This window comes from Harpia harpyja, chromosome 6 (assembly GCF_026419915.1).
Source record: "Harpia harpyja isolate bHarHar1 chromosome 6, bHarHar1 primary haplotype, whole genome shotgun sequence".
NCBI classification, from domain to species: Eukaryota; Metazoa; Chordata; class Aves; order Accipitriformes; family Accipitridae; genus Harpia; species Harpia harpyja.
Window position 1 is genome coordinate 6,460,877 of NC_068945.1, and position 25,605 is coordinate 6,486,481.

General features: G+C 40.7%; 1 protein-coding gene across 3 annotated transcripts in view; it reads left to right on the top strand.

Annotated features, from left to right (window-relative positions):
* ANO2 (anoctamin 2) overlaps positions 1-23,059 on the top strand; it is a 200,223-nt gene extending 177,164 nt beyond the window's left edge. For 2 of the 3 annotated variants that reach the window (XM_052790551.1, XM_052790552.1), the window contains exons 21-25: positions 9,428-9,580; positions 9,685-9,737; positions 11,705-11,886; positions 19,337-19,442; positions 20,989-23,058. In XM_052790551.1, the coding sequence (XP_052646511.1) occupies positions 9,428-9,580; positions 9,685-9,737; positions 11,705-11,886; positions 19,337-19,442; positions 20,989-21,270 (776 nt within the window). In that variant the 3' untranslated portion in view covers positions 21,271-23,058. Of the gene's footprint in view, positions 1-9,427; positions 9,581-9,684; positions 9,738-11,704; positions 11,887-19,336; positions 19,443-20,988 lie in introns of all 3 variants that reach the window. The other variant, XM_052790553.1, reaches the window with a different exon arrangement.
* The last annotated feature ends 2,546 nt before the right edge of the window (positions 23,060-25,605 follow it).

The following is a 25,605-nucleotide window of genomic DNA, read 5'->3' on the forward strand; positions in this document are numbered from 1 at the left end:
TGCAACTCAGCGCTGAACCTGTCAGCTGGGATTGCTGCGGAGGGCGTCAAGCTGAAATGGCGAGGCAAGAGGCAGTTACACGGCTTATTTACCTGTTTTTCTAGATTTGATTTGAGAGGGGGAGGGAAGGGAAATAATGGGGCAAGTGCAGAGAAAGATTGTTTTTGTCCTGAATTGCTTAAAAAGGCAGAATGACGGGGATGTAAGAAAAGGTATGATATTAAGGAGAAGAGAGAAACGTGACTGCTGTTTCAGAATTTAGTTCTTAATTTTCACACTGATTTACTCAGGCAAGCTCCCACTGGTATCAGTGGCTATCTGCTCAACCAGGAATGAAGCAGCTGAATAAGAAACTGTAGACTGGGCATACTGTAACCTTTGGGTTCCTCCATCCAGATGATGATGGAGTTTCATGCAGAAACAGGCATGGACAGATGATGTATCCGCATGTGAATATTCACTACATTTGGGTTTGTCCTGCCAGGATAGTCCTACTTTTAAGGATGGGTGACATCTTTAAGACTACACAGAAACTCTCTGACCAAGCTGAGACTTTTGACTCGGGTCTGCCATTCACTAGGCTGTACCCTAATCACAGGCAGTCCTTGCCTTTTGTACCCATATAGAGTCTCTTCTACTAATTTCTATCAAAAGGGTTGACATGTGCCCTTTCTGATGGAAACCTGCAGCAAATCTGCCTCCCCGTGTGGCAAATCATATATTCTTTTTGCGTTCCTTTATGAAGCAGATTAGCCCTGGTGAGGCACCGTCTGAGGGATAGGTTTTGGAGCGATCTCAGGATGTGTTTTGCAGTATGATGTGCCACAGGTAAAGGAGTTTTTGATGATAACTATCCCACTTCAATTTTGGCATGGCCATTTCAAAACTGCTGGGATTTCCTTTTGGTCTGATTTCTTATACTAGGAAGCCTGAAGCCTTGGAGAGGCTTCCTGCACCTCCCCCGCCGTCCCCTCCCCTTGTTTAAGTCTAGGTAAGTTAGTAGAAATAGTGAGATTTACTGTTGGTTTGGGTTTTTTTTTTATCTCCTGTATTTTCATATTGGAAAATGTGGTTCTGCCTTTGCTCACTAGAGTTTGATTCTGCAAAATGGCAGTCACTCTAGTCCCAAGTCAGCAAAGCCGCTAGCACCATTAAAAGAAGAGGCAGTGTGATGGCTGATGGGAACACTGAGCTGGTACCTCTAATTGTGATTGCTCTCTTAACAGTAAGCACAAAGAACCACAAACATGAAAGAGGGAAAAGCTGGCAAGACAAGAACAATCCAAGTTTCTCTCACTTACTCAGGCTACGGCCATCTCTGTGTTAGAACTAGCCTGTGTTCAGGTGCCGCAGGAATGTTACCTTTCAGTTCATGCATTTTATGAGGCCTCCTAGAGAGTTCTTCAGCTCTTTAAATGTAAATATAGCTTCTGTCAGACTAGGATGTTTAACATCACCCAAAGTTGAATCAGTTGCTTGGTGATGCTGTTCCTCAGGATTGCCACTTCCAGCTATCCCCGAGCCAGCACCTCTACCACCATGTCTTCCCCACCGCCTCAGGAGTTTGGGTTTTATCTACAACCCAAAGCAAATGTGTCTGTCTGTAGGAAGCTTTCTCATCACTTCCACTAGATGTCATGGGAAGGGGAAATGATACTTTCTGCTGGCCTGTTGACTTCACATCCCTCCTCCTCATTCACAAATCCATGAGCCTGTTGATGAAGCCTTTTTACTCCAGCTACAGGAGGCATTGCGCTCGCAGGCTCCCATCCTGCCAGGGGACTTCAACCACCCTGCCATCTGCCAGAAACGTAGCATGGCAAGCTGTAGGCAATCCAGGAGGCTCCTGGAATGCATTGAGGATAACATCTTAAGCCAGGTAGTAGACAGCCTAGGGGGGCTGCAATACTGCACCTGTTGGTCACCAGTGCAAGTGAGCTAATAGGTGACATCAAGACTGGAGGCAGCCTGGGTTGCAGTGGTCATACACTGGTGGAGTTCACAGTCCTGAGGGATATGGGTCAGGTGAAGACTAAACTCAGGACCCTGAATTTTAGGAAAGCAAAATTCCAGTTGTTCAAGGAATTAGTCAATAGGACCCCCTGGGAAACTGCCTTCAAGGACAAGGGAACAGAACAAAGCAGCTGGCAGATCTTTAAGGATGCTTTCCATAGGGCGCAAGAGCTCTTGATCCCCAGGTGTAAGAAATCAGGAAAGGAAGGCAAGAGACTGGCATGGCTTAGTCAAGACCTGCTGGTCAAACTAAATGCCAAGAAGGAAGTGCACATGTGGTGGAAGAGGGAGAGGTATCCTGGGAAGAGTATAGGGACACTGCCCGGTTTTGTAGGGATGGCGTCAGGAAGGCCAAGGCAGGGCTGGAGCTGAACTTGGCAAGGGATGCAAAGAATAATAAGAAGGGATTCTACAGGTATGCCAGCCAGAAAAGGAAAGTCAAAGAAATCATACCCCCCCTTGATGAGCAAGACTGGCAAACTGGTAATAACGGACAATTAGAAGGCTGAGGTACTCAACAACTTTTTTGCCTCAGTCTTTATTGGCAACTTCTCTTCCCACACCTCTCGAGTGGATGGACTGCAAGATGGGGGCTGGGGGAGCAAACCCACTCCCACTGTAAGAGAAGATCAGGTTTGTGACCACCTGAGGAACCTGAACATACATAAGTCTGTGGGACCTAATGAGATGCATCCCAGAGTCCTGAGAGCATTGGCTGATGTAGTTGCCAAGCCACTTTCCATGATACTTGAAAAGTCATGGCAGTCAGGTGAAGTCCCTGGTGACTGGAAGAAGGGAAACATTGCAGCCATTTTTAAAAAAGATAGAAAGGAGGACCCTGGGAACTACCAGCCTGTCAGCCTTACCTCTGTGCCTGGGAAGATCGTGGAACAGATCCTCCCAGAAGCTATGCTAAGGCACATGGAGGACAGGGAAGTGATTCAAGATAGCCAGCATGGCTTCACCAAGGCTCCACTGCTTGACCAACCTAGTGGCCTTCAATGATGGAGTGACTACATCAGTGGACAAGGGAAGAGCACAGATGTCATCTATCTGGACTTCTATAGGGCCTTTGACATGGCCCCCACAATATGCTTCTCTATAAATTGGAGAGATATAGATTTGATGGGTGGACTGTTTGGTGGATGAGGAATTGCTTGGATGGTCACATCCAGAGAGTAGTGGTCAACGGCTCAATGTCCAGATGGAGATCAGCGAAAAGTGGTGTCACTCAAAGGTCTGTATTGGGAACAGTACCGTTTGATATCTTCATCGATGACATAGATGGTGGGATCAAGTGCACCCTCAGCAAGTTTGCAGATGACACCAAGCTGAGTGGTGCAGTTGACATACCTGAGGGATGAGATGCCATCCAGATGGACCTGGACAAGCTTGAGAAGTGGGCCCGTGTGAATCTCATGAGGTTGAACAGTGCAAGGCCAAGTGCAATGTCCTGTACCTGGGTCAGGGCAACCCCCAGTATCAATACAGGCTGGGGGATGAAGGGATTGAGAACACCCCTGCAGAGAAGGACTTGGGGGTAGCAGTGGATGAAAAGCTGGACATGAACCAGCAATGTGAGGTCACAGCCCAGAAGGCCAACCATATCCTGGGCTTCAGAAAAAGAAGCGTGGCCAGCATGTTGAGGGGGGTGATTCTCGCCCTCTACTCTGCTCTGGTGAGACCCCACCTGGAGTTCTGCGTCCAGCTCTGGGGCCCTCAGCACAGGAAAGACATGGACCTGTTGGAGCGGGTCCAGAGGAGGGCCACAAAAATGATCAGGGGGCTGGAAAACCTCTCCTATGAGGAAAGGCTGAGAGAGTTGGGGTTGCTCAGCCTGGAGAGGAAAAGGCACTGGGGAGACCTTACTGCAGCCTTTCAGTACTTAAAGGTGACTTACAAGAAAGATGGGGACAAACTTCTTAGCAGGGCCTGATGTGATAAGACAAGGGGTAATGGTTTTAAACTAAAAGAGAGAAGATTTAGACTAGATATAAGGAAGAAAATTTTTACGATGACAGTGGTGAAACACTAGCACAGGTAGCCCAGAGAGGTGGTAGATGCCCCATCCCTGGAAACATTCAAGGCCAGGCTGGACGGGGCTCTGAGCAACCTGATCTAGTTGAAGATGTCCCTGGTCATTGCAGGGGGGTTGGACTAGATCACCTTCAAAGGTCTCTTCCAACCCAAACTGTTCTATGATTCTGTGATTTTATGATTTAGTTTTAAGGTAAAAGTCATATGTAAATCTGAAAAAAGAGAAAATGTCAGAGGGTAAAACCCAAAGTCTACAAGTCAGGCAGACTTCCATTGACTTCAGTGGCATTTCACAGATACCAGTAGTGTGGGAGGAAGAGGCCAAGACTTTACCATGGCAAATAAACTCCCAAGTTTTCCTGTGGGGAAAGCTTTTGTGGGTCATTTCTTCAGTGAGCTGAACTATGAATCTGATTTCAGTCAGTAGACTGTGCTGAATTTCTTTCTTGAACAGGCCTTGTCAGTCAATAACATGTCTGCACATAGTTTTGATTTGTACCAATGAAATTTCTGATGACTGTTTGTTTTGATATTACTAACTGATATACATTTGTATTTTTTAGCAGACACTCCAGCAGAGATGCTCTTAATGTTCCTGAGTGATCGGAAAATTTTGCTCAAGGAATCCTGAAACATAAATTGTCACTATTAATACGTGTCAGATTTGTCATTAGTACTTCCTGTTTCTAAAACTGTGCAATGACTTTTGACCCAACCCAATATACCAGACCACATGCATTCCCAAAGTAGGCAGCATGTATAGCAATTTCCTCATCCAGCTGGTAGCAAGTTTGCAACATGTGGAACTAGCCTGCAGTGATAGGAGTTGGCAAGAAATTGATGTTTGGAGTAGCAATAAATATTGCTAATGAAACAAACTTTATGAAATTGGCTCCAAAACCAGCTAAATGATGCATGTGAACATGTGAAATTTATACCACTACTATTTTCTTGAGAAGAAACTGACATCAGCAATGACTTTCAGATTCTTATTTCATTTGGTCTTCCCTTCTCCAGTCTAACCCCTCTAAGAGTCTAAGGATCATGTGGCAATTAATTGAAAACATTTTTTTTTCAAAGAGAAATAATAATAAAGGGTTTCATCATCCAACTTCTGTTAAAAATCAGTGGCAAAACTCTCTTTTGAATTTTAAGAAGAAAATGATCAGATCCAATGTCTGTAGCTACCGACTACCGTAAGGATTAATCTTAGCAGTTTGGAAGAATTTCCCCTAAAGCAGGAAAAGCCATCAAAAAGGCAATGTGTGAGGCAGCAAAAGAAAAAAAAAGAAAAGGAATCATTGAAGAGAAACCTGCATTTTTCTGTAATCTCTATAATGAGGATGGATTTGAAAATAGCAACTCAGCCTGTTGTGTGAAGGCTTGTTGCATGTATTTATTACCAAAGATTAGTAAATTACACCTTTTCCTTAGTTTCTCAGCCAGGCTTGCCTGTATATTGAAAAGTTTCTTCTTAGGACTTGGAAAGTCGCTTAGCACAGGAGTGATTCTTCCATTGTTTACTTCCAGTAACACATGATCCTATGGCAGATATTATTGATACAGAAGTAAGGAAAGAAGCAATATGATGATAAAAAATTACCTTCTCTTAGGTTAGGTTTTGATGTAAAAGATACTAGGGTTACTCATGCTACTCAGTGTGTAAATCTGTTACAATCTGAGTGATATTGACCATGGAAGGTTTTATGCTGGGTACTGATTCTGTATCCCTTACACAAGAACACTAGCCAGCACTCTCCAGATCTGTAATTTAAAAGCCTTGATCCGTGCTCTTAGTCATAATTTGGAAGCCAGAGTTAGAGGGACAGTGTGTGCTATGTCTTTGTTGGGGTTGGGTTCTGTTCAGGCCCTGTGCACAGAGGAACAGCTTCTGTGAAAAGTGGACTTCTGAGAAGCGCTGTGGTCTGAGAGACTTCCCTTGGTGCTGTTTGTCTTCTCTAGTTTTCATCTCAGGGCCCAGCCAGCCTAAGCCTGGATGAGGTGTTGCAGATGTTGCATCAGGTGTTGAGAACCTCATGGGCTGGCTCTGAGGTCTCTGTTTCTTTCCTGCTTAAATCAGACAGTAAAGGTGGCTTGTCCTGAGCACCAACAGAATGCGGTTTGGGTTTTTTTCCTCTCATCAGAAATAGAGTCTCTGTCACTGACAGCACATCTAGTCTCCTACTTTGATGCACCAGGAGAAGGCGTTATTTCCCATGTCCTTGACTTCCCCTTACACACAACTTTCAATTGTTTTGTTTGCTGGCTTGTGCCATGAGGCTGGGTGATGTTCATCTCTACTGTCTCCAGGCTGGCCTATCAGGCAAGTAGGAAAGCTATGAGAGAGGCTGGATGTCCAGAGGTCCAACTCCCGGCACAGGTCTCTTTAGCCTTTTGCCTCAAAGCGCAGGAGGATAATCACCCAAGTCAGGTAGGGCTCTTATGTGGGGTCTTAGGGTTGTATGTGAACACTAAGAGAGCTTTGCATGGAGACCTCGTGGCATAAGTGTGAATGTAAAAAGGGTATTCCACGGTTGCCATCGAGTCCTCCAGCTGAAAAATAGGATGTCTCAGCATCAGCTGTCCTTGATGGAACCATCTTTGTGAGTGCCCTAAGAGTACTGTAAATGTTTCCACTGTGACTGGACAAGCATGCACAGAACTCCAGGATGTTGTAACTAGATTGTTTTTGGGACCTGAACTGTACAGCTGGGATTCTTCTCTTTTTAATCCATGAAGCTTTTTTGACATATTTGTTTCCACAAATATTGACCGAACTAAACAGCTACCTTTAAATTGCTGAGGCTGTTCACGGACTGCTTGTTTTGAATGATTGTTTGCTGGTTTACTACACAAGACCATCTAAATTATGGTGTGCTTGATTTTGTTTTCAGTTTTTTTGCCTGCTTTTTGCATCATTCACACTTTCATAAAAAGGAGGCTAGAAGACTGAAGAGATTTCAAGATGGCCACACAAACACTTCTGGTGTAGAGTTTTCTACGAAGACATATTTAGACAATTGTCCAGAAGTCCTTTGCATACCTTGAACATTCTTTCATGAACTTGAAAAAAAATTAAACTGCATTTTCCCAGGCAATGAATAAAGGGGCTCCAAACAACATCAAAGCAAATGCGTGTGTGGTTTATACTTCAAGCATTGCAAATACTTTTTTTTTTTTTTTTTTAACAGAATCGTCCCAGTTCTATTCCTGTTAAATTCACTTAAAACCAAATAAGGCGTATTTTGGTGCTATGTATTTTTCTAAGCATTTCACAGGTTTTTGGGACACGACTCTTAACATCTGTTTTTATTTCCTCGTTAATTCCTTTTCCTGACTCTTAACAGAAAATATTCAGGAAAGTATGATTTCAAGGATAGCCTGTTTGTATGCTTTGAAAGAGCTCAATCTTAGTGTATGTTAGGATATACTCTTTATCTCAAAGCAAAACAATGAGAATGAAAATCAAAAGGCCATATATATAATACAGAGATAATACTTTACTGTGCAAATATTTTGTCACTGAGAAGAGAAAAGCAGGAATGTCAGTGAGAAGACTTGCGATCTGCACACAAAAAAAGACGCATGCAAGAGAAGATCCTGGCGAAAGCTGTTTTATCAGTTAGTTGTAGGCTGTGACAACAGTGCCTAAGGAAATGATTTTAAAGTAAACATTTGTGCTATGTAAACCCTTGATTTTCACAAAAAGTGAAACAGATTCCTCCCATAGTGGAGAGAGAACTTATACAGTGATTTGCCAAAAAAGAAGCCACAATAAATAGGGCCTTATACACACCAACCCTTTTTCTATACCACTATTTATTTAATTCTGAAGTGTAAATCACAGATAGATTTATTAGTTTAATCTTACTGGGATTACTGCCTTTGCATTTGAGCAGCATGCTTTTGGTCTTTTTCCTCTTCTTCTACTCCTCATTAGTTTTCTGGGGTAATAAAACCTCTTTCACTTCCCTGAAATATTACTTTAAAATAATGTAGCATTTTTACAAGAAAATGATCCATTCTCGTGAGTAACATTCACCACTGATGCCTCCTGCTTTCTATGGAAAACACAGCCTTTTAGGCAATTTGTTAATTCCTCAGCACCTTGGAGGGAAAAAAAAAAAAAAAAATCAACCCTTTTCAGACTGTAATTGTACCCAAACGAGATTTACCTAGATGAGGTAGATCCTGAAGTGCCACTGAAAGATGGGGGAATTAAGAATACTCTGCCCACCCAAAAACTGAAGAAGCTTGCTTGGAGGGACTTGGTTTCTGCTACATTATTCCAAGCATCTCTAGAGCACTGAGACTTGTCAGAAAAATACAGTTGTGTCAACATTGTGCTTTTGCAGGGTGACATTTGTTCCTTAGCTGCTTAGAAGACAATTTGTTCGCATAAAGGCAAGTCACCCTGTGCCTTAGAAAAGAGGCATAATTCACTCAGAAAATGATGTAGTCTTTCTGTTTATATCATTATACTATGGGTGCTGAGCTGAAGTCTGTCGTGCTAGTGGTCTAGTACTGGGAAGAAGATGATACAAAATGTGCCATCCACTTCAAAATGAGAGGGTTTTCTTTGGTTATTTGGTTGGTTGGTTGATTTTTTTCCCCTGTGGAAGAAGCCAGGCTTATTAGTTGTGTATTTGTTCTAGCAAGCATGGAGAACTCGGGACGTCTGTGCTTCGTTGCAATACTACTTGTTCTTTAGGACCAGTGGACTAGTGCTTTCTTTCTCCCAAACTACTTTACACAAATTGCAAACCCAGCAAAAAAAAAAAAAAAAAAAAGGATGAGAGCATTCTCCTTTGCTAGGTAGGACTTGAAAGGGGAAGATTTCCAACTTTGGAGGATATCAGTGACCTAAGGAGGGATGAAAATGCTATATGACACCACAGGCTCATGCATCCACAAAGATACTTATTCTGTCCCTGCTCTTGAGAGATTACCACCAAGTTTTCCAAAGGAAGCTGGGAAGAAACAGTGACACCTTGTAGATTTTCTCCTCTTGCTTGCTTGTGTATCATTTTCCTTACAGGCAAAAGAACAGGGAAGAACAGCACAGTTTTAATCAGTTAATTATATATAAATGCAGAAGAATACACCCCAAGCCCTTTGTCCTTTATTAAATTTATTAATTATTTTGGCTTGTGTTTGTGCTAGAGACCGAAGCATTGTTAGAAACATTCATAAAGCACAGTGACAAACCTTTCTCTCTTTCATAGCCTTGCTTTGTGATACTTATTACTGGGACCAAATTGTGAAGTGGAGTTTTATGGGTTTTGTAATGCACAAAGCTCAACAATGATTTGCTGTCAGCTACATTTACCAGCTCCTTTCAGCAGATATTTAAAACCATTGCATATTTCTCTTTCAGTTATCCAGTTTGGCTTTGTCACGCTCTTTGTTGCCTCCTTCCCTCTGGCACCTCTCTTTGCTCTTCTGAACAACATCATAGAAGTCCGGCTTGATGCAAAAAAGTTTGTCACTGAACTGAGGAGGCCAGACACAGTAAGAGCAAAAGATATAGGTAAGTAACGAAAAAACATGACAGTGAAGATAACACCAAAAATTCAATAAGAAGGAAGAAAAATGATAGTTAATCCCTTAATAAGTTCTGTTTTTCACTTACAGGAATTTGGTATAACATTTTGAGTGGTATTGGAAAGCTTTCAGTTATCATTAATGTAAGTATTTGATTACACCAGTTTCTAACCATGATCTTGGGAGCTTATATTGTGCCTCCAACATAATTTAAAAGTGAAGTCTAATTTTATCAATTGCTATAAAATACAATAAAATCTAAATTCTCCAGTTCATTCTGGAAGTATAAAACATGATTTAATTACAAATGGGATGACCATTCACTCTTCTCATTCTCTCTATCCTTGTGTTATATAGGACAGGAAGACTAATTCATATAAGAACAACTAATGAAGGGGATGTAAGCAGGCAACACCCCAGATAATTGATAAAGATCTACTTCTCATTCATACCTGTGCCTTTTTCTGTTACTCTGTTAGTATAACTGTTGGTATGAATAAAAAGGATGTAAATATAAAGTCCTGGATTCTAGGAGCAAAAAGTCCTTAACTAGATAACATTAGCATTTGTTCTGATATATACAGGTATGGTTATATCCCTAAACATAATTCCTCCCACAGAGTGAGCATTTCTGTAAAAGCAGCTTTTTTTTTTTTTGAGTTGGGTTACACGCTCCCCAAGCTACAAAATCTTAATGGAAAAATATATTCTTTCATAGAACAAGAATGATTACAAGAACATAATGCGTGTCTGGTATACAGATATATTATGTTTATTGTTCTACATGTAGTCCTTAAGTAAAAATTTCCTGTATATGCTTTAAGACAAAAAAGACTCATGCCCTAAGAGTTTAATTATAATACTACTATCTAGTGGGGTTTTGACCCACAGGTTATAGAATCATAGAATCATTTAGGTTGGAAAAGACCTTCAAGATTATCGAGTCCAGCTGTAAAATATCAAAGATATCAAAGCACTTTAGAAAGGCAGATGATTGTCACTACTGAAGGGGAAACTTGTGCAAAGGGGTTATGCAATTTATCTACTACAATAGCTTCCAGCACAACAGCACTCCGTAGCAGTATGTAAGCTATCATTATTACAACTGGGAGAACTATAATGCCTCCAGAGAAGCAGTGTTGTTTGACTTGGGTGGAGCATTGTTCACTTATGGCTCAGCAGTTTCCAGGATTTAAGGTAGGAAATCATTGCAGACCTGCACATACCCATAATTTTGCTGTCAGGCATAGATTTCAGTTTTCCAGTACTGATCTGTGCTGGATGAGCAAAACTCTGCAGCCTCTCAGTTTTATCAGAATACACTTTGCAGATTTATGAGCCTTGACTATTTTCTGTGTCAGACAAACTCTGAACATTTTTATTTCCTGGGGATTCCATTAAAATATCAGTTAGCTACTTTTTCTTGACAGATGTGTAAATATGGGCATACCCAATTTAAAAAAAAATACTGAATGCCCAGTTCTGCTTCTCCATCTGAATAATATTGCTGCAGAAGACCTATTTAGCAAAATGTAGTTTTAAATGAATCTAATTAATTCTTATTGATATGATCTAGATACTTCTGTATCTGATTCACTTCACAATTATACCAGTTTTATACCAGCATGAGGTCCATCGATGTCAGATGTGTAAATCCTGATGCACAGGGGAAAATGGAGGATGACTACCTTACACTCAACTGGTTTATCTCAGATAACACTGTGTAACTACACCAAATTATACTCCATGTTATACCAGCAAGCTATTATGTCTTGTAGTTTTTTAAAACTAGTTGTAAACCTCCTAATGGCTCGAGGGTTGGAAAGAGTTGAAGAAATGTACAGTACATTAATTGCTTTTACTAGTCTATGCTCTAAGAAATATTCCACTTCCCTAGCTACAGCCTTCCCCTAGAGAGACAGAGCAGGTTACTGTGCACTTACTTATATAAGTATACGTTCTGTAACAGGTCTGGCCATTTAACTTTCACTTCATCACCACTCTAAACTTCCTTAAACGTGAAAATTATCACCTGAATTAACTTAATCTGAAACACATTAGACATAGATTCACGACGCTGTTGTTTCGTTGGGTTTTTTTCCTCTCTCAGGCTTTTGTAATTGCTGTCACATCTGATTTCATTCCACGCCTTATGTATCAATATGCATACAGTCAAAATGGAACCATGCATGGCTTCATCAATCACACGCTCTCATACTTCAATGTCAGTCATCTCAAGGCTGGAACACAGCCAGAAAACTCCCTGTTTGCACAGGATGTTTTATTCTGCAGGTAAAGTACTTCTAATGACAGTTTGCCTCGTCAACATAATTTCTTTGGGTCTTTTGTCAGACAAAATTTTTCCAAGTGGGGACTGATAATATTTGTGCCTTTAAAAAGATGGTTTTAAGAGTACAGCTTTTAGCGTACCCTCACTGTATTAGAAGGTTCGTAAAAGGTTTTTTTTCCAGTGCATTACAAGGCAAAATAAACAATTTAGGCAGACTTAACTCACATAAAAAAATCCTTTCTTTATTGAAAGACATAACTTTCATTAAAAACAATGAGGTTTTAAAATGGACACTCACTAATTAGAACCAGGCTTTCTTTTTCTTTGTTAAGTTCAGTGTTTACTTGATGAGATCTGAGTTTTCAGTAAATTCTGCCCATCTTTAAAACCTGCACCACTCCTTGTCTGCATGTCTTATATTTCAGATTCATCTTTTCAGACTGGGGAAACAAGGCTTGACTTCTTTAAAATTTGTCCAAAATGTCTGGTTCACTGATCCCGTAGTGCAGATACCTATGGAGTAGTTCTAGTTTGCATGAGAAATCACTAACGTGGTTCCAGGGCTCTCAAAGTAACCTTGCTTTTTTATAAAAATATGCAGAAATTTAAAGAGCTGTTTTAAGGCAGTACAACCCAAGGCTGTTCAAAGCTGAGCTCCTCGGGTCAGTGCTACATTCAACAGCCTGCTGCACCTTCCTTTTGGACTCCCTTGAAATCACACTGCGTTTAGCATCCGCAATGGCAAGAAATCATCACAAAACTTGCTCTTCCATTTTCCTTGGAAGGAGACCCTTCATTTATACGGTTTTTACTACACACAGGTCTTTAATTGGCCTCCCTGATTTTGATGCATAATATATTTGCATATGTTCGCTGTCTTTTTCTGATGCATGGCAAGGTTTTTGAATCTAGTACTCCTGATTGATAGTTGCCATCTGAACCTGTCCTGGTTTTAAAACTAGTTTCACCTCTGTCTTTCCCAGTCTCCTTTCTCAAAATCAGGTCTTCACTCTCATGCTTTCATTGTGTGGTTTTACTCTGAGATCAAATTTTGGCTAAATTGCCAAGGTGGGGTTCTCAAAATCTTATCACCATATTCTCTCAGCACCCGTGTCAAAGAAAGGGCACAAAATCAGTTACCAAGCATAGCAGAATGACGATACAAATCTTACAGGGGACATTTACATACCATCTAGCATCAGATTGGCCTCTTCTTGCAATACTGGTTTATTGAATACTCAGATACTGGCAGAAAATACTGCTAGTATTGTAGATATTGTAAATATCAACTTGTGTTTTCTACTTAGAGCTTCAGAATTCTTTCTTCTTTCCTTCCATTCACTTGAATTCATTGTACTTGATAAATCTGTATTCAAAATACAGACAGAATTCTTATTAGTTCCAATGACCCCTACGTTTCTGCATATCTGACATTCAGAGTTTCTTAAAGAAATTGTATTTACAGAATAGAGATAGCTAAGGCAGCTGGAAATTTTTTATAGTGTTACCGTCAAGTTATGATTGTTAGTCTTTTCTTTAAATCTGTGAGAACAGCTCTAAGCGTGACATAGAAGGCTTGTAACTAAAGTTAGTTAGGATGCACATTTTTGTGCTACCAAAATCTTTGTCTTCACGTTAAAGTTGAGGAGAGAAAATATTTCAAATAAATCAACCATTTTTGATTAAAAAAAAAACAAAATTCAATTAATTGTAAATATCTGCTGATTCTACCCTTCTAAAAAGAAATTTGTTTAGAAACAAGCAGCCACTTAAAAGCAAAGAGAGAAATTAAATTTGTAATTATGCTTCTAACAGGTGCTGTGAACTGCCCTTCAGAATGGTTTACTTCTTTTCACTGTTTATTTAAAGGATCATATTCTAGCTAAGTTCCTGAAGTAGCCAAAAACCTCCCCTTGCTTCTAAATGACTGCAAATTTCTAAATGTAGACTACATACCTATCTTCCATGAAATTGTTGGGGGTTTTTTTTTCCATTCTGATTTTATCAGGGATTAAGAGGGTTTGCTCAAATAGCTTGAGAAGGGATAGATGGAAGTTCTTCAGTGAGTCCTACAAATCAATACCCATCTTAGAGAATATATTAAATATCCTAATGTAATAATTTTCAAGAAAGAAGTCTTAAAGTTGGCATTATTCAGTGTAGTTTGTGCATGTTTATCTCCTCCTCCTGAGCAAGCAAACTTTAATCATACTTAGGATCCCACTGATTTTAAGCAGGGTATTTATCTTACCCAACTATAACCCACAAAAAATTATGTATCTATCTCAGTTCCTTCACTGGAAGCAGAGTAAATGCGGAGAGAAATCTGGCCTTCTAACTCAGGCACTGCCCTTGGGATTGCCTTTGGGACGTACCTACCTTCTTACCATGACTACAACAGAGGCTAGATGAGTGCACAGATAAGACTCCTAACTTTTAAGCAGGTAAAGAAAGAGCATATAACTCAGCACAGCCATGTCTCGGTGTCAGGAACTTTGTTAAAGGAATCTCTGCGGCCCCTTGGGAGGCGATCAGATGAGACTTGAGGGCAGACAGAAGGGAAAAAATAGCTCTCCAGTGCTTAAAGCTGCATGCTGTGCTCTACCTGCTGCTTTGCTTGTGGCAGACAGGGTAAAGCACCTTACACCTGGGGCCTGTCCTCTTTCTTTTCTCAAAATGTTGTTCCCTGTGAGCTCTGCTATTGCCTATTTCAGTATGTTGCTAGGAGTTATTTCTTAGAATAATGTTACATGTAAGAGTATGCAGCATCTCTGTACTTTCTGATAGACTTGTAAGTCTGTGTCCTGGTTTCAGCTGGGATAAAGTCACTTTTCTTCCTAGTAGCTGGCACAGTGGTGTGTTTTGGATTTGGTGTGAGAACAATGTTGATAACACACTGATGTTTTAGTTGTTGCTACGTGGCGCTTATCCTAAGTTCAGGATTTTTCATTTTCCCATTCTCTGACAGCAAGCAGGTGCACAAGAAGCTGGGAGGGACATGGCCAGGACAGCTGACCTGAACTAGCCAAAGGCATATTCCATACCATAAAACGTCATGCTCAGTATATAAACTGGGGGGAGTTGGCTGGGAGGGGTGGATCGTTGCTTGGGAACTGACTGAGCATTGGTTGGCAGGTGGTGAGCAATTGCCTTGTGTATCACTTGTCTTTTTTGGGTTATACTTCACTCTCTTTTTGTTACCTTCCTTTTCATTATTATTTCTTCTTCTTCTTCTTCTTCTTCTTCTTCTTCTTCTACTTTCTTTTTTATCTCAATTATTAACCTCTTCTTATCTCAACCCACAAGTTTTACTGGGTTTTGATTTGCCTCCCCATCCCACCAGGGTGGGATGGGAGGAGTGAGCGAGTGGCTGAGTGGTGCTAGTTTCTGGCTGGGGTTAAACCACAACAGTCTGTGAAATGTTTTTCTGCTCTCAGTTCCTAGCACTTTTTAATTTGTATCCCTAAATTAGCTTGTGTTTTCCTTCAACAAGCATCTTGATCCTTATGGATTTTCTACTTCACTGTGACTTTGCTACTGTCACTTTGCTATTTACCTGTTCTTAGTCACTGGCCTCTATTTATGGTGTATGACTGCCAGTGTGTTGCTAAATGTGTGCATTAACAACAGTGATGAAATGCACTCCTCAGATTAGCATGGATTTAACAGAGCCAAAATACCGGGAGAAGAGAATAATCCACACTAGGTATAAAAGTGGTCCCTGCCTGATAATATCAAGTCTATGCCACTGAGAAAAAAAAAAAAAAGATAGGTATTGCAAACAAGAAGCATATACTAAATGACCATGTACCAGTCTGAATGAGAAACAACTATGAAAGCATTTCTGTTCCATTATCAGGAAACAATTAGGAAAAGATGTCAGCAACCACATTCACTGTTTCTCATTATCACCCACCTCATTTGAATCTAATCAAAATCTCAGCTTTGGACAGAACTATCACTGTGATAAAATATGGGGTATCTAGCTTGTGTCCCAAGAGATAGGCAACAAACACTGTCCCTTAAGCTGGAAATAAAATCTGTTTTTCTGTTTCTGGCAAATATGTTGGGAACAAGCTGACCTCTCTTATTCTTAGATTTCTGTGACCTCTGGAGATAAATGTGGTTACAATAAGCCTGCATTTTGCTCCTTACGGGCATTGCCAGAGATTAAGGTATCTTAAAAATAACCATAACAAGCCAGAAACAACTCTCCCACCGAACACTCAGAATACATTCTTTGAATATTTTGAGCAGCATTTTCTACAATGCTGTGAACTCTTTGACACTGCTTCCAAATAAACATTGCTGTAACGCCATTCTGACGCATAGTATTAGTTGTAATGATTTTTTTTCAGAGCAAAACACCATTTGTGTAGCTGAAGGCAAATTAAAAGCAAACCCTGCTAAGTTATGTGACATTTTTATTGGTTTAGCCCTTTTAATATTTATAATCTGGTATCATAATTGAGTACATGAAAGCACGCTGATCACACTGAAAAGACAAAAGCAGCAGATACAGAGTCATTAAAGGGACTTTTCCGTTAAGACAGGTCTGCTCCACTATTCAGAAAATTTATAAAGTGTCTTTGAATGAATTAATTTACTTAATGCCCTGGGATTCAACTCATCGACTCCCAGTGATCAGTGGTGGATTCTAATGTTTTCCCCTGAACAATTCTTACATAGTCCTGCATTGCTGAAGCACTACTTCCTTGTGATTCAGTCATGTTTTCTTCAATTTCTTGTCAAAGACCAGCTGTGAAAGGAAATTAAATGGATCAGTTCATTTAGACTGATTTGCAGTTCCACCTACATACACATTTTGATTTTTTCTACCAGTCCTTCTTTTTCCCCATGCAAAATACTTGTGAAATATGCTAGCATATTTCTCTTAGCTCTAGTTTCAGTTCAGTTTTGTCTAGGTCTTGCCCGGTCCTCTCCATCCATCCTCACTTCCCCAACATTTCTCTACTTTCAGTGTGCATTTTTCTTTTTTCCCTCAGAACTTTTCTGTGCCCTATTCTTAAACCTCACTGGCTACTTCATTTTCTTGTCCTTTTTCAGCAGAGTTAGAGTTGTTTACTATTTTGAAACACAATAGTCTTTGCAGCACCGGTCGTTTGCTGTTCCTAGCATACCTGCTGAATCAAATATTTTAAGAATGAAGAATTGAAGAGGTGAGGGAAAAGATGGTCTTTTTTAAAAAGAAACTACCTGTAGAATATGGTGGTTAGAAAAGGCCCGGGTTATTGCACTTTGAAGTCCCATGTGCCATAGAATAATTAAAAAGGGAGGTGGGGAGGAGGCCCAGCTTCCTTGTCTGTAGCTCTGACAACATCTCCCTTCACCATAAATCATTTGCTAGCGTTCTGTTGAATGTAGATTCAGGCATCATAAGCAGTGTGATTTCCAGCAGAGCCAGGTGAAATTTCCACAGGGTCTGATGTCCTGCAACACTTACATAGTTTGTGAAGCTCAGAGTACATCATTAAATGGAAAACCCACCACAGTTGGTGACCCTTCCAGGTGAACCTGGGCTCCGTTTCAAGACTGGGATTGATTTATAGCGTGAGGCAAAATCCACAACAAACTCAGTGGTTTTCCTTGGCTTTGATGTTCAAGCAGATTAAATTAAAGGGAACTGACTCTGGCCCTCATACACAGATTTGAGCAACACGCAGGAGTCCACATTGTACAGAAAGGGGGAATCGCACAGTGCAGGCACAGCGTAGGACCAAACAGGAATCCTGTGTAAGACAGGACAGAGAGCTCGCCTGCTGTGCATGCACCACTGAACAAAACAAATAATCCAAGGTCTAACACAGCCCAGACAGTGCTTCCGTAAATTAATACAGCCTCCAATTTAAAGTTGTTTTCTCCTCCTCTCCCTCCTCCCTCTCTCCATTGAGGGTTGTACGGTGTGTCCTTCATCTCCAGAAGGTGCAGCACAGAATTATATCCAGCATTTCAGACTGAATTTCTTGGGGGGGGAAGAGGGGTGGGATGTAGGGGGGGTGGATTGTAAATGTATAATTTAACGTGCAAAACCATATGGATAGAACCTGAAGGTAATTTTGGTAAGCGCACCTGCAAACTGAAGCTGACAGATTTTATATATGAACATTCTCCATTATCCCCTGATGGAGGCTTTTCCACAGTCTAATGAATCTTACTGTCAGGAAGGGTTTTGTGGTATTCAAAACAGATTTTCCCTTTCTTAATTTCATCCCATTACTCCCAGTCAAACACTGTGAACAGCACTAAATTATCCTTTTCAGTCCTAAGGGCACAATTTGTGCATGGTTATCATGTCCAACTGTGGCTGTTGCTTACCAAAGTGGAGCAATACATGTGCTCTTTAATCTTTTCTGGTGAGTCAGTCTCCTCAGCCCCTGGATCGTTTTGCTGAACTGCCTTCAATTTATTGCTATCTTTTCTTTTTTGTTTTTTCCTTTTTTTCCTTCTGAAATCCCCACAGCTGAATGGCTGAATGGAGCATTCCAGGTGTGGCTTTACCTGAGCTGTTCAGAGAAGGGCTGATACCCCCCCAGTACCATCGTGCCTTTTGTTTGTACATCCACAAGTCATACTGCCCTGCTGCCTTATTTCAGATTTGTGCTAACTTGCTGGCCACTGTAAGCTCCAGGCTATTTTCATTGCACTTTGTTTCAAGCTCTGTCCTTTCAAAGATCCTTCAATTGTTTTATTTTTAATTATTTTCCATTTCCCCAGATTATTCTCATTGTGTTTCCTGTCTGTATTTCTTATTGCTTTCTGTTTCCTGCTATTTGCAAAACTTTCCAATTTAGGAGCATCTGTGACTTTTATTAGCCTGTTGTTTGCTTCCAAATGATTGATGATAATACTAAAAGCATCAGTCTTTACACCAAACCACTAAGGCTCTGTTTTATCCTGTCTAAGGCTAGACAGTTAATTTAGGAAGTGCCTTTCCCATGGCTCCCTCTGTCGTTAATGCAAAGACAGGAACCACCAAAGTGTGAGTAAGATTTTACGCGGGCTGAATTATTCCCTAAATTCATCAAAGTTTAGGTGAGATGAATGCAGGCTTGTCTCCTTTAGTCTGAAAATTACTTGGACTATCTCTATGCTTTAATTTCAACACTTCATTCCCTGTACACTGAGATCAATTTAACATTAACAAAAAAAAAAGGGGACATTTGTAAATCCTGGAAAATCTGGAAATTTCCAACATTAGAACAACGTTCTGATTTTGGTTACAACTGTGAAAACCAGACTAAGCTTGTTAAATTCAGTGGAGATAGTCCAGCTCTAATTCTGGAGTTGTATTTCATAATAAGGGTTGAAGTAGGAACATCTGGAGGATTTGATTCTTTAGGTTTTGTGATTGGAAAATCATGTTAATCAAAGCAATTGGTGCAGGAGGAGATTGCTGGAACTGTGTGATAACTGAGCTGTCTCCATTGACAGGTTCAAAGACTACAGAGAACCACCTTGGTCCCAAAATCAGTATGAGTTTTCTAAACAGTACTGGGCGGTCTTATCAGCTCGCTTGGCTTTTGTTATTCTATTTCAGGTAAGTCTGTTGAGTTGCGGCAATTTCAGTCACAGAAATATCATAATAGATAGGTTGAAATGCACGGGCCAAAGCAGCTCATGGCCAACAGAGCTTTTCTGGTTTTAAATACCCAGCTCGATGTGCTTGCACCCAGCCTGCTGAGGTGTCGGTGGGCTGCAGCACAGGTTCTCCCTTCGGAGCACTGTGGCACGCCTCCTCAGCAGCCTTTTCCTCTCCCTTCATGGAAGGGAAGCCCCACAGCTTGCATTAGCCCCTGGCATTAGCAGGGACCCCCAAAATACCCCAGGCTCTTGAACATTTCAGTTAAGTGGACTCTGTCAGCTTTTATACTCTCAGGGGCATCACTTGTAAAAAGCACTTAAATGCTATGTAGGCTTGTTAAATGATGTTCTTTACCCAAAGCAAGAAATAAGCAGAAGTAATAAATCTTCCCAGGTCTTTTGCTACTTTCTACAAGTAAATGGAGTAAATTCTCCCCAGTGGGGAGATTTTTCTTGGCAAGGGATTTGCTATCATGGCTTCCCTTCCAAATGGCAGAAGCCTTCTGCTCTCCTCCGTGATCTGGGATCCCTCCACGGTCAAATTGGGCCCACCCCTCATATTGAAACCTGCCTGTCTTTTCTCCTCACCTGCCAAATATTCCAAAGTGTGACTGCGAGTCTTGCCTGGTTTATATTGCCCTCTTCTGCTTCTTTGCTCTGTCTTCAGTAATTTTCCACCACTGGCTGCAAAACATTTGAAACCAACTGGTTATGCTGGGCTTCAAATAGCCTGCCTGTTGTTCTGCCAGAGTACATTCCCTGGTTAATTAGCTCCATTGTCTCAGATGGGGATGGAAGGTTCATGCTAGTAGCCTTGTCAGCAAATGTTCTCACACATTTTGAGGCATTACACAACACAGCAGTTTTCAAAGCATTATCATGATAATATAAACCCCAAAGCATAATTTATGTATAAATTTCACAAACAAGCAAAACTTTTTGCCCAGTCTGCTTCCCGCTTGACACTTGAGGTTCAGGGTTGTGGCTTGCATGCTGCCATAGCGTAAAAAAATCCTGTTTGTCAGCAGACAGAAGGATTTGAGGACAAAATGATGATTAAAGTTGTCTGCTCAGGCCACGTTGGAAAGACATGGGTATGATTGTGTTGGAGGATGCTTTCACTGATATTGCTCTTATAGTAATGGATTCTGAACTCAGTCTCAATGAATTTGATGTTGAGAACTGAGCACCTTTGGACGCCTGTAAAGAATAAGGCTGGTTTAGCTACTTAGGCCATGAATCATTTGATGAATCCAAGTCCTTTCCCATTTCAAACCTAACTGAAGTATGTGTTTAATTCAGCCTCTCCACTGAGGGGGGCAGTTGTGCAGAAACGTGAGCTGTTTCTTGAACTAAGCCCTTACTCAACTGCTTAATGCTACATGCTGTCAGCAAAATGGGTTTGATACCTGCCTCATAGCTATAGCAATGTTTTGCTTTTGCTTTAGCATGGGTATTTTGGATATGTCGTACTTGCTTCACATCTGTTGCCGTGTTTGCAGAACTTGGTGATGTTCCTCAGTGTTCTGGTTGACTGGATGATTCCTGACATCCCCAAGGACATCAGTGAACAGATCAAAAAGGAGAAGAGCGTGCTTGTTGACTTCTTCCTGAAGGAGGAGCATGAAAAACTGAAGCTGATTGAAAGCTTTATTGCACGTGACAAGCAGAAACACAAAAGTGGGACCAAAGGCGAAAGGATCCGGGCTGCCAGCTTCTGTCAGTTTAACCGAAGTCAGAAAGGCAGCTTTGCCTCCTTTAGCTCACAGCACACAGAAGTGTGACTCCTTAGGGAAGGGTAACATACCATGCTTACCTCTGCAATACCTGCTTACTGTGTGACTTGATTCTGAACCTGGAGCAAGGGAGGGCGAGACGGTCAAGGAAGAGACAGGGAGCAAAAAGGAGGCTTCTTTTGCTTCCTTAGGAACTCCATATGCAAGGGTCTCTTACATTTTATACGCTCTATCTGGGCTGCAGCATTTTCAGACTTTCTCAGTGCAAGATGAGGGCTCTATTGTAGCTGTAGCTGGTCCTTGTGGTGCTGCATGTGAGTTGGGTGGGCACGCAGGAATTCTCCTTGCTCGTGCAGCCTCCGCGGTAGGACTGCAACCGTCCCTCTTCGTGCAGACAGTGGGGCGTGGGGAATAGAAAGGACATTCCTGCTCTAGTATCTCTCTTTCGGCAGACCTGACCGACCGTGGCGGAGTGCGCACAACGCGTGGTCTCACGGCTTGTAGCTGCCAGTGGATGGTTTATAAACTTGGAGTCTCTAGGAGTCATTGTGCCTTCCTAATGTACACTGCCACTCGGTGCTGTCTCTGTAGAGCATGCAGGGCTGTTAAGGGCACAGAGCTGTGGGAAGAGAAGGAATGAAAAATCACTGAGCACTTTCATCTACAGATATATTGTGTTTTGCTTAGCATGAGCTTGAATGCATGTGCTAATGAGCAGAGAGGCCACAACATATGCATCAGAATGAAGTAAAGCTGCTAGAACCAGGGAAGCTCGTTGTTATTCATTGTCCTGAACAAAAAAAAAAACCCCTGCATGTTTGAGTCTCCTCTCACTTAGACTGGGAATTCAGCCAGTATCAAGAGGAATCGCGCCACTAAACCAACACCAGTGCGAAGCTGACGAGTGAGAATGGAATCAAGCTCTGTAAATCATGTGGCATTTTCATGTACCTTGAGTGTAAAGTAACAAAAGTTGCTGCTGTTGTGCATTTACTGTAAAATAAAATAATTTGCAGAACCGCATTTCATTGGAAGATAAACATACTCATTAACCAAGCTTTAATCTATAAGCATTTAATGAATAACTTTATTCTGTTATGAATGCAAATAAAACTTTCTTAAAAAATCCGTTACTGTAGATTCTGTCTCTAACCTGACTTGAAATTCAGAGTCTGGATAAAAGATTTTCTTCTTATTCTGTCTTCTCAACAATGCTTTCAAAACCATCAGAAACACAAACCAAAAGAAGGGCTTCAGTTTCAGAGACTGCATACAATAAGATTGCTCTTTAACATTAAAATGGTATTTTATAAATTTCTGAAGCCTAAGAATTTCATTGTTCTCTTAGATGGAAAGATTTTTTTTCTATGAGAACTTTTGGGAATTTAATGAGAGATGTGAAAATAATTGGAGTTTTTTTTCATTCAGTGCCTAAACTAAAGAAAATGAAAACGGGAGAACTGTTTCAGGGTGGGCTGAAATTACGTTTCATTTTAGAGTTTCATTTTTAAAATTTTATTTAGGGTTATTTACCCCTTCTATATAGCAGATCAAATTTGAAATGATAACATCAACTTGAATAAAATTGCAAATGTTTAACTTTGTTGAAAAAAAAGTCTGACATCTCCTAATGTTTTCTTCTTTTTCCCCTGTCAAAACTAATTTGCTGAATTTTAAATGAATTCAGAGAGAATTCTTCCCCTTTCTGAAACTGTTTTTTTTTAATTAATAACAATTTGCTAGGGATATTACCCAGATCTCAGTTTGACTATATATGCTCGAGACTACAAATACAGCTTGTAAATGTGGAAAAATGTGTAGTATTACAATGTTTCACCCCTTTTTATATATACATTATCTAAAACAAGCTATTTGAAGAGCTCCTGACACAATGTACAGTGTATAAGAACTATTGACTGTGTATATATTTGGTGTTTCTAATTGATTGAAATGGATAGGAAAATTACAGGAAAATAGTCGTCATCTTAAATACAGTTTAAGCTTTTTCTTAGTATAAATACCTCAGTCACCTGTGGTTGTGTGAACTACATCCTTGTCAGGCCCAAAAGTCAGGTTATTGCATCTTGGGGAGGCTCAGATGATGGGATTTGTATGACCAAACCATAGCTATTAAAATTTTGGTAGGTTCCCTCTGCAGTCACCTGAGGGAGAAAGGTACCACCAGCCAACTACTCATCCCAGCTCGACACTGCTGTCCGAGATGGGCAGATGAATCACCTCGGAGAATGCTGCACTGCAGTGGGAGTCCCGTTATCTGCCTTTTAGATTGTCCGCTTGGGCTTCAGGTTGCAGAAGACCAGCATCTAACCTGAGTCAGAATGCTTAAGATGTTTAGACCACTGAAAGAATTAGCGACTGCTAGATTCCCAACTGATCATGTTTGTTTTGTTTTGTTTTGTTTTGTTTTAATTTTGCTAAGTGCTGGAATGAATATCTTTTTTAGGAATTTGGCTCCCTGCTGGAAATCTGTGACAGGGCTGAGACATAAACCTTGGTTTCCCCCCTCTAAGATTAACATTTAAATGAGGGCACTGTATCTCCTCAAAAACAAATTGTCTAATTTCACTTTCAAAAGACCAAAAAGCCCCTATGGGGATTCCGTGGTCTAGTGTATTAAGGCAGTCAATGACATCTATTCCCTCATTTACACTACAGGGTATTCTGGTGATGGATTTGGGCGTTTGGAACTGTCTATGTTTGTTGTTTGCAACTCTAGTTGATTGAAACGCAATCTATTTTCTTCACTCCAAAATGCCTATGATGGGGAGAAATGTTATGTTTCCAAACAGTAGAAATAGCAGTCTTGCCAGACCTTTAGGTTATCATAATGCTCCTGTTCTTTTTCCAGGTACGTGGGAGTGCATGAAGAAATGGGTTTAGAAAGAGGCTTTCAGGTTGCATGACATCCTCTTTTCCAGTAGCTTGTTTGATGAAGGATATTCAGAGTTAAGGATCTTCTTAAAATAGAACCATTTTTGTACACCCTCCCTCTACCCAGGAAATACCCTCTTGTCTTTTTAAAAACTGTGAGTCACTCAAAAACGGTCAGAAAAATGCTATCCCAAAGTTGAATGCATTAGGCTGTTGTTACACAGAATTTCCATAACAAGCAACTGAAATGCTTGCTGTGGTCCAAAAATGATAATGTGTTTCTAAATTTCCTAGCAAAAGGAACTAGAGAAGCCAGCAGATGTACACTGATGCTCTGAAAGTTCTCCTGAGGTTTATATATTTCACCCAAACAAGGCTGGGAAAGCGGCATAACAGCAATCACGGCTGACGTCCAGATGGGATCTACCATGATATCACAAACAGGACAGACAGCTCAATTATCTTTATCTGTGCTATGGCTTCTATTTTTCTCTTAAACTTGAGAGTTTCATTCACTGAGAATTCCTACACATTTGGTACTTGACTCAGGTGCAGTCCCTGCGGACTTCACCCTTTGTTACATTTCTATGGCAACCTCTGGATTCTCCTGACACTGCTTCCCATCAGCTCCTGTAATTGTAGATCACTGATGGGGCATTCATTCATTCATTCCCAGTTTCTAACTTATCTCTTTTGGACAAAGCAAGACTTTATCTGATCCCTTTTTATCAGCATGATACTTGTAAGTCTACCCACAAAGCAACCCCTTAACCATAACTTGTGTCTCAGAAGCAGAGAATGACTGTTTCAAGAAGCCTGGATGGAAAGCCCTCTCTAGGGAAGAAGAGAACAGAGATGCAAGTAGAAACACAAAGGTAATAAAACCTGTGAGCTATTGTCATTTCTTGCTTTAGCAATGAAAACCAGCTAAAATCTCTGCAAAAGAAAAGAAAAAAGTAAGCAGAGAAGAAATTGCATAGATGTTTCTGCACATTTAGTTCAGAATTTCATAGCCCTTTGAACTGTTCCAACTATAAAGTGAAAACCTGAATTAAAACAAACAAGGAAACAAATGAAAACCCACATGCCTTTGTGTGAGTAGCTAATACCACGCTGAGTACTAACACCTAGTCACAAACCACCAAATCCACACTCTAGGCTTCATGTGGAGTCGCATTAATAGAAATGTACATAATTGCACATCTAACCACAACAGTGTGAATAAGAAGTAACAAAAGAATGAGACTTGTATAAAGCCTTAACACTGATATAATTGGATGTGACCTTGTAATAATCAGGCAACGTAAGGTGTGTCCACCTCTCTGTGGCCAGCAGAAGGTCTTGGTGAGTGAAAGACTTTGCTGCTCCATTTACCACAACTTCTGCTATGGACTTTTGGTGCAGAGTAGTTTCAAACAGCTTTCAGAATTTATTCAGGAGAAGTAATTGACCCAGATTGAAGGGGGGGCCCTGCTCCTGAGTCATGCAATG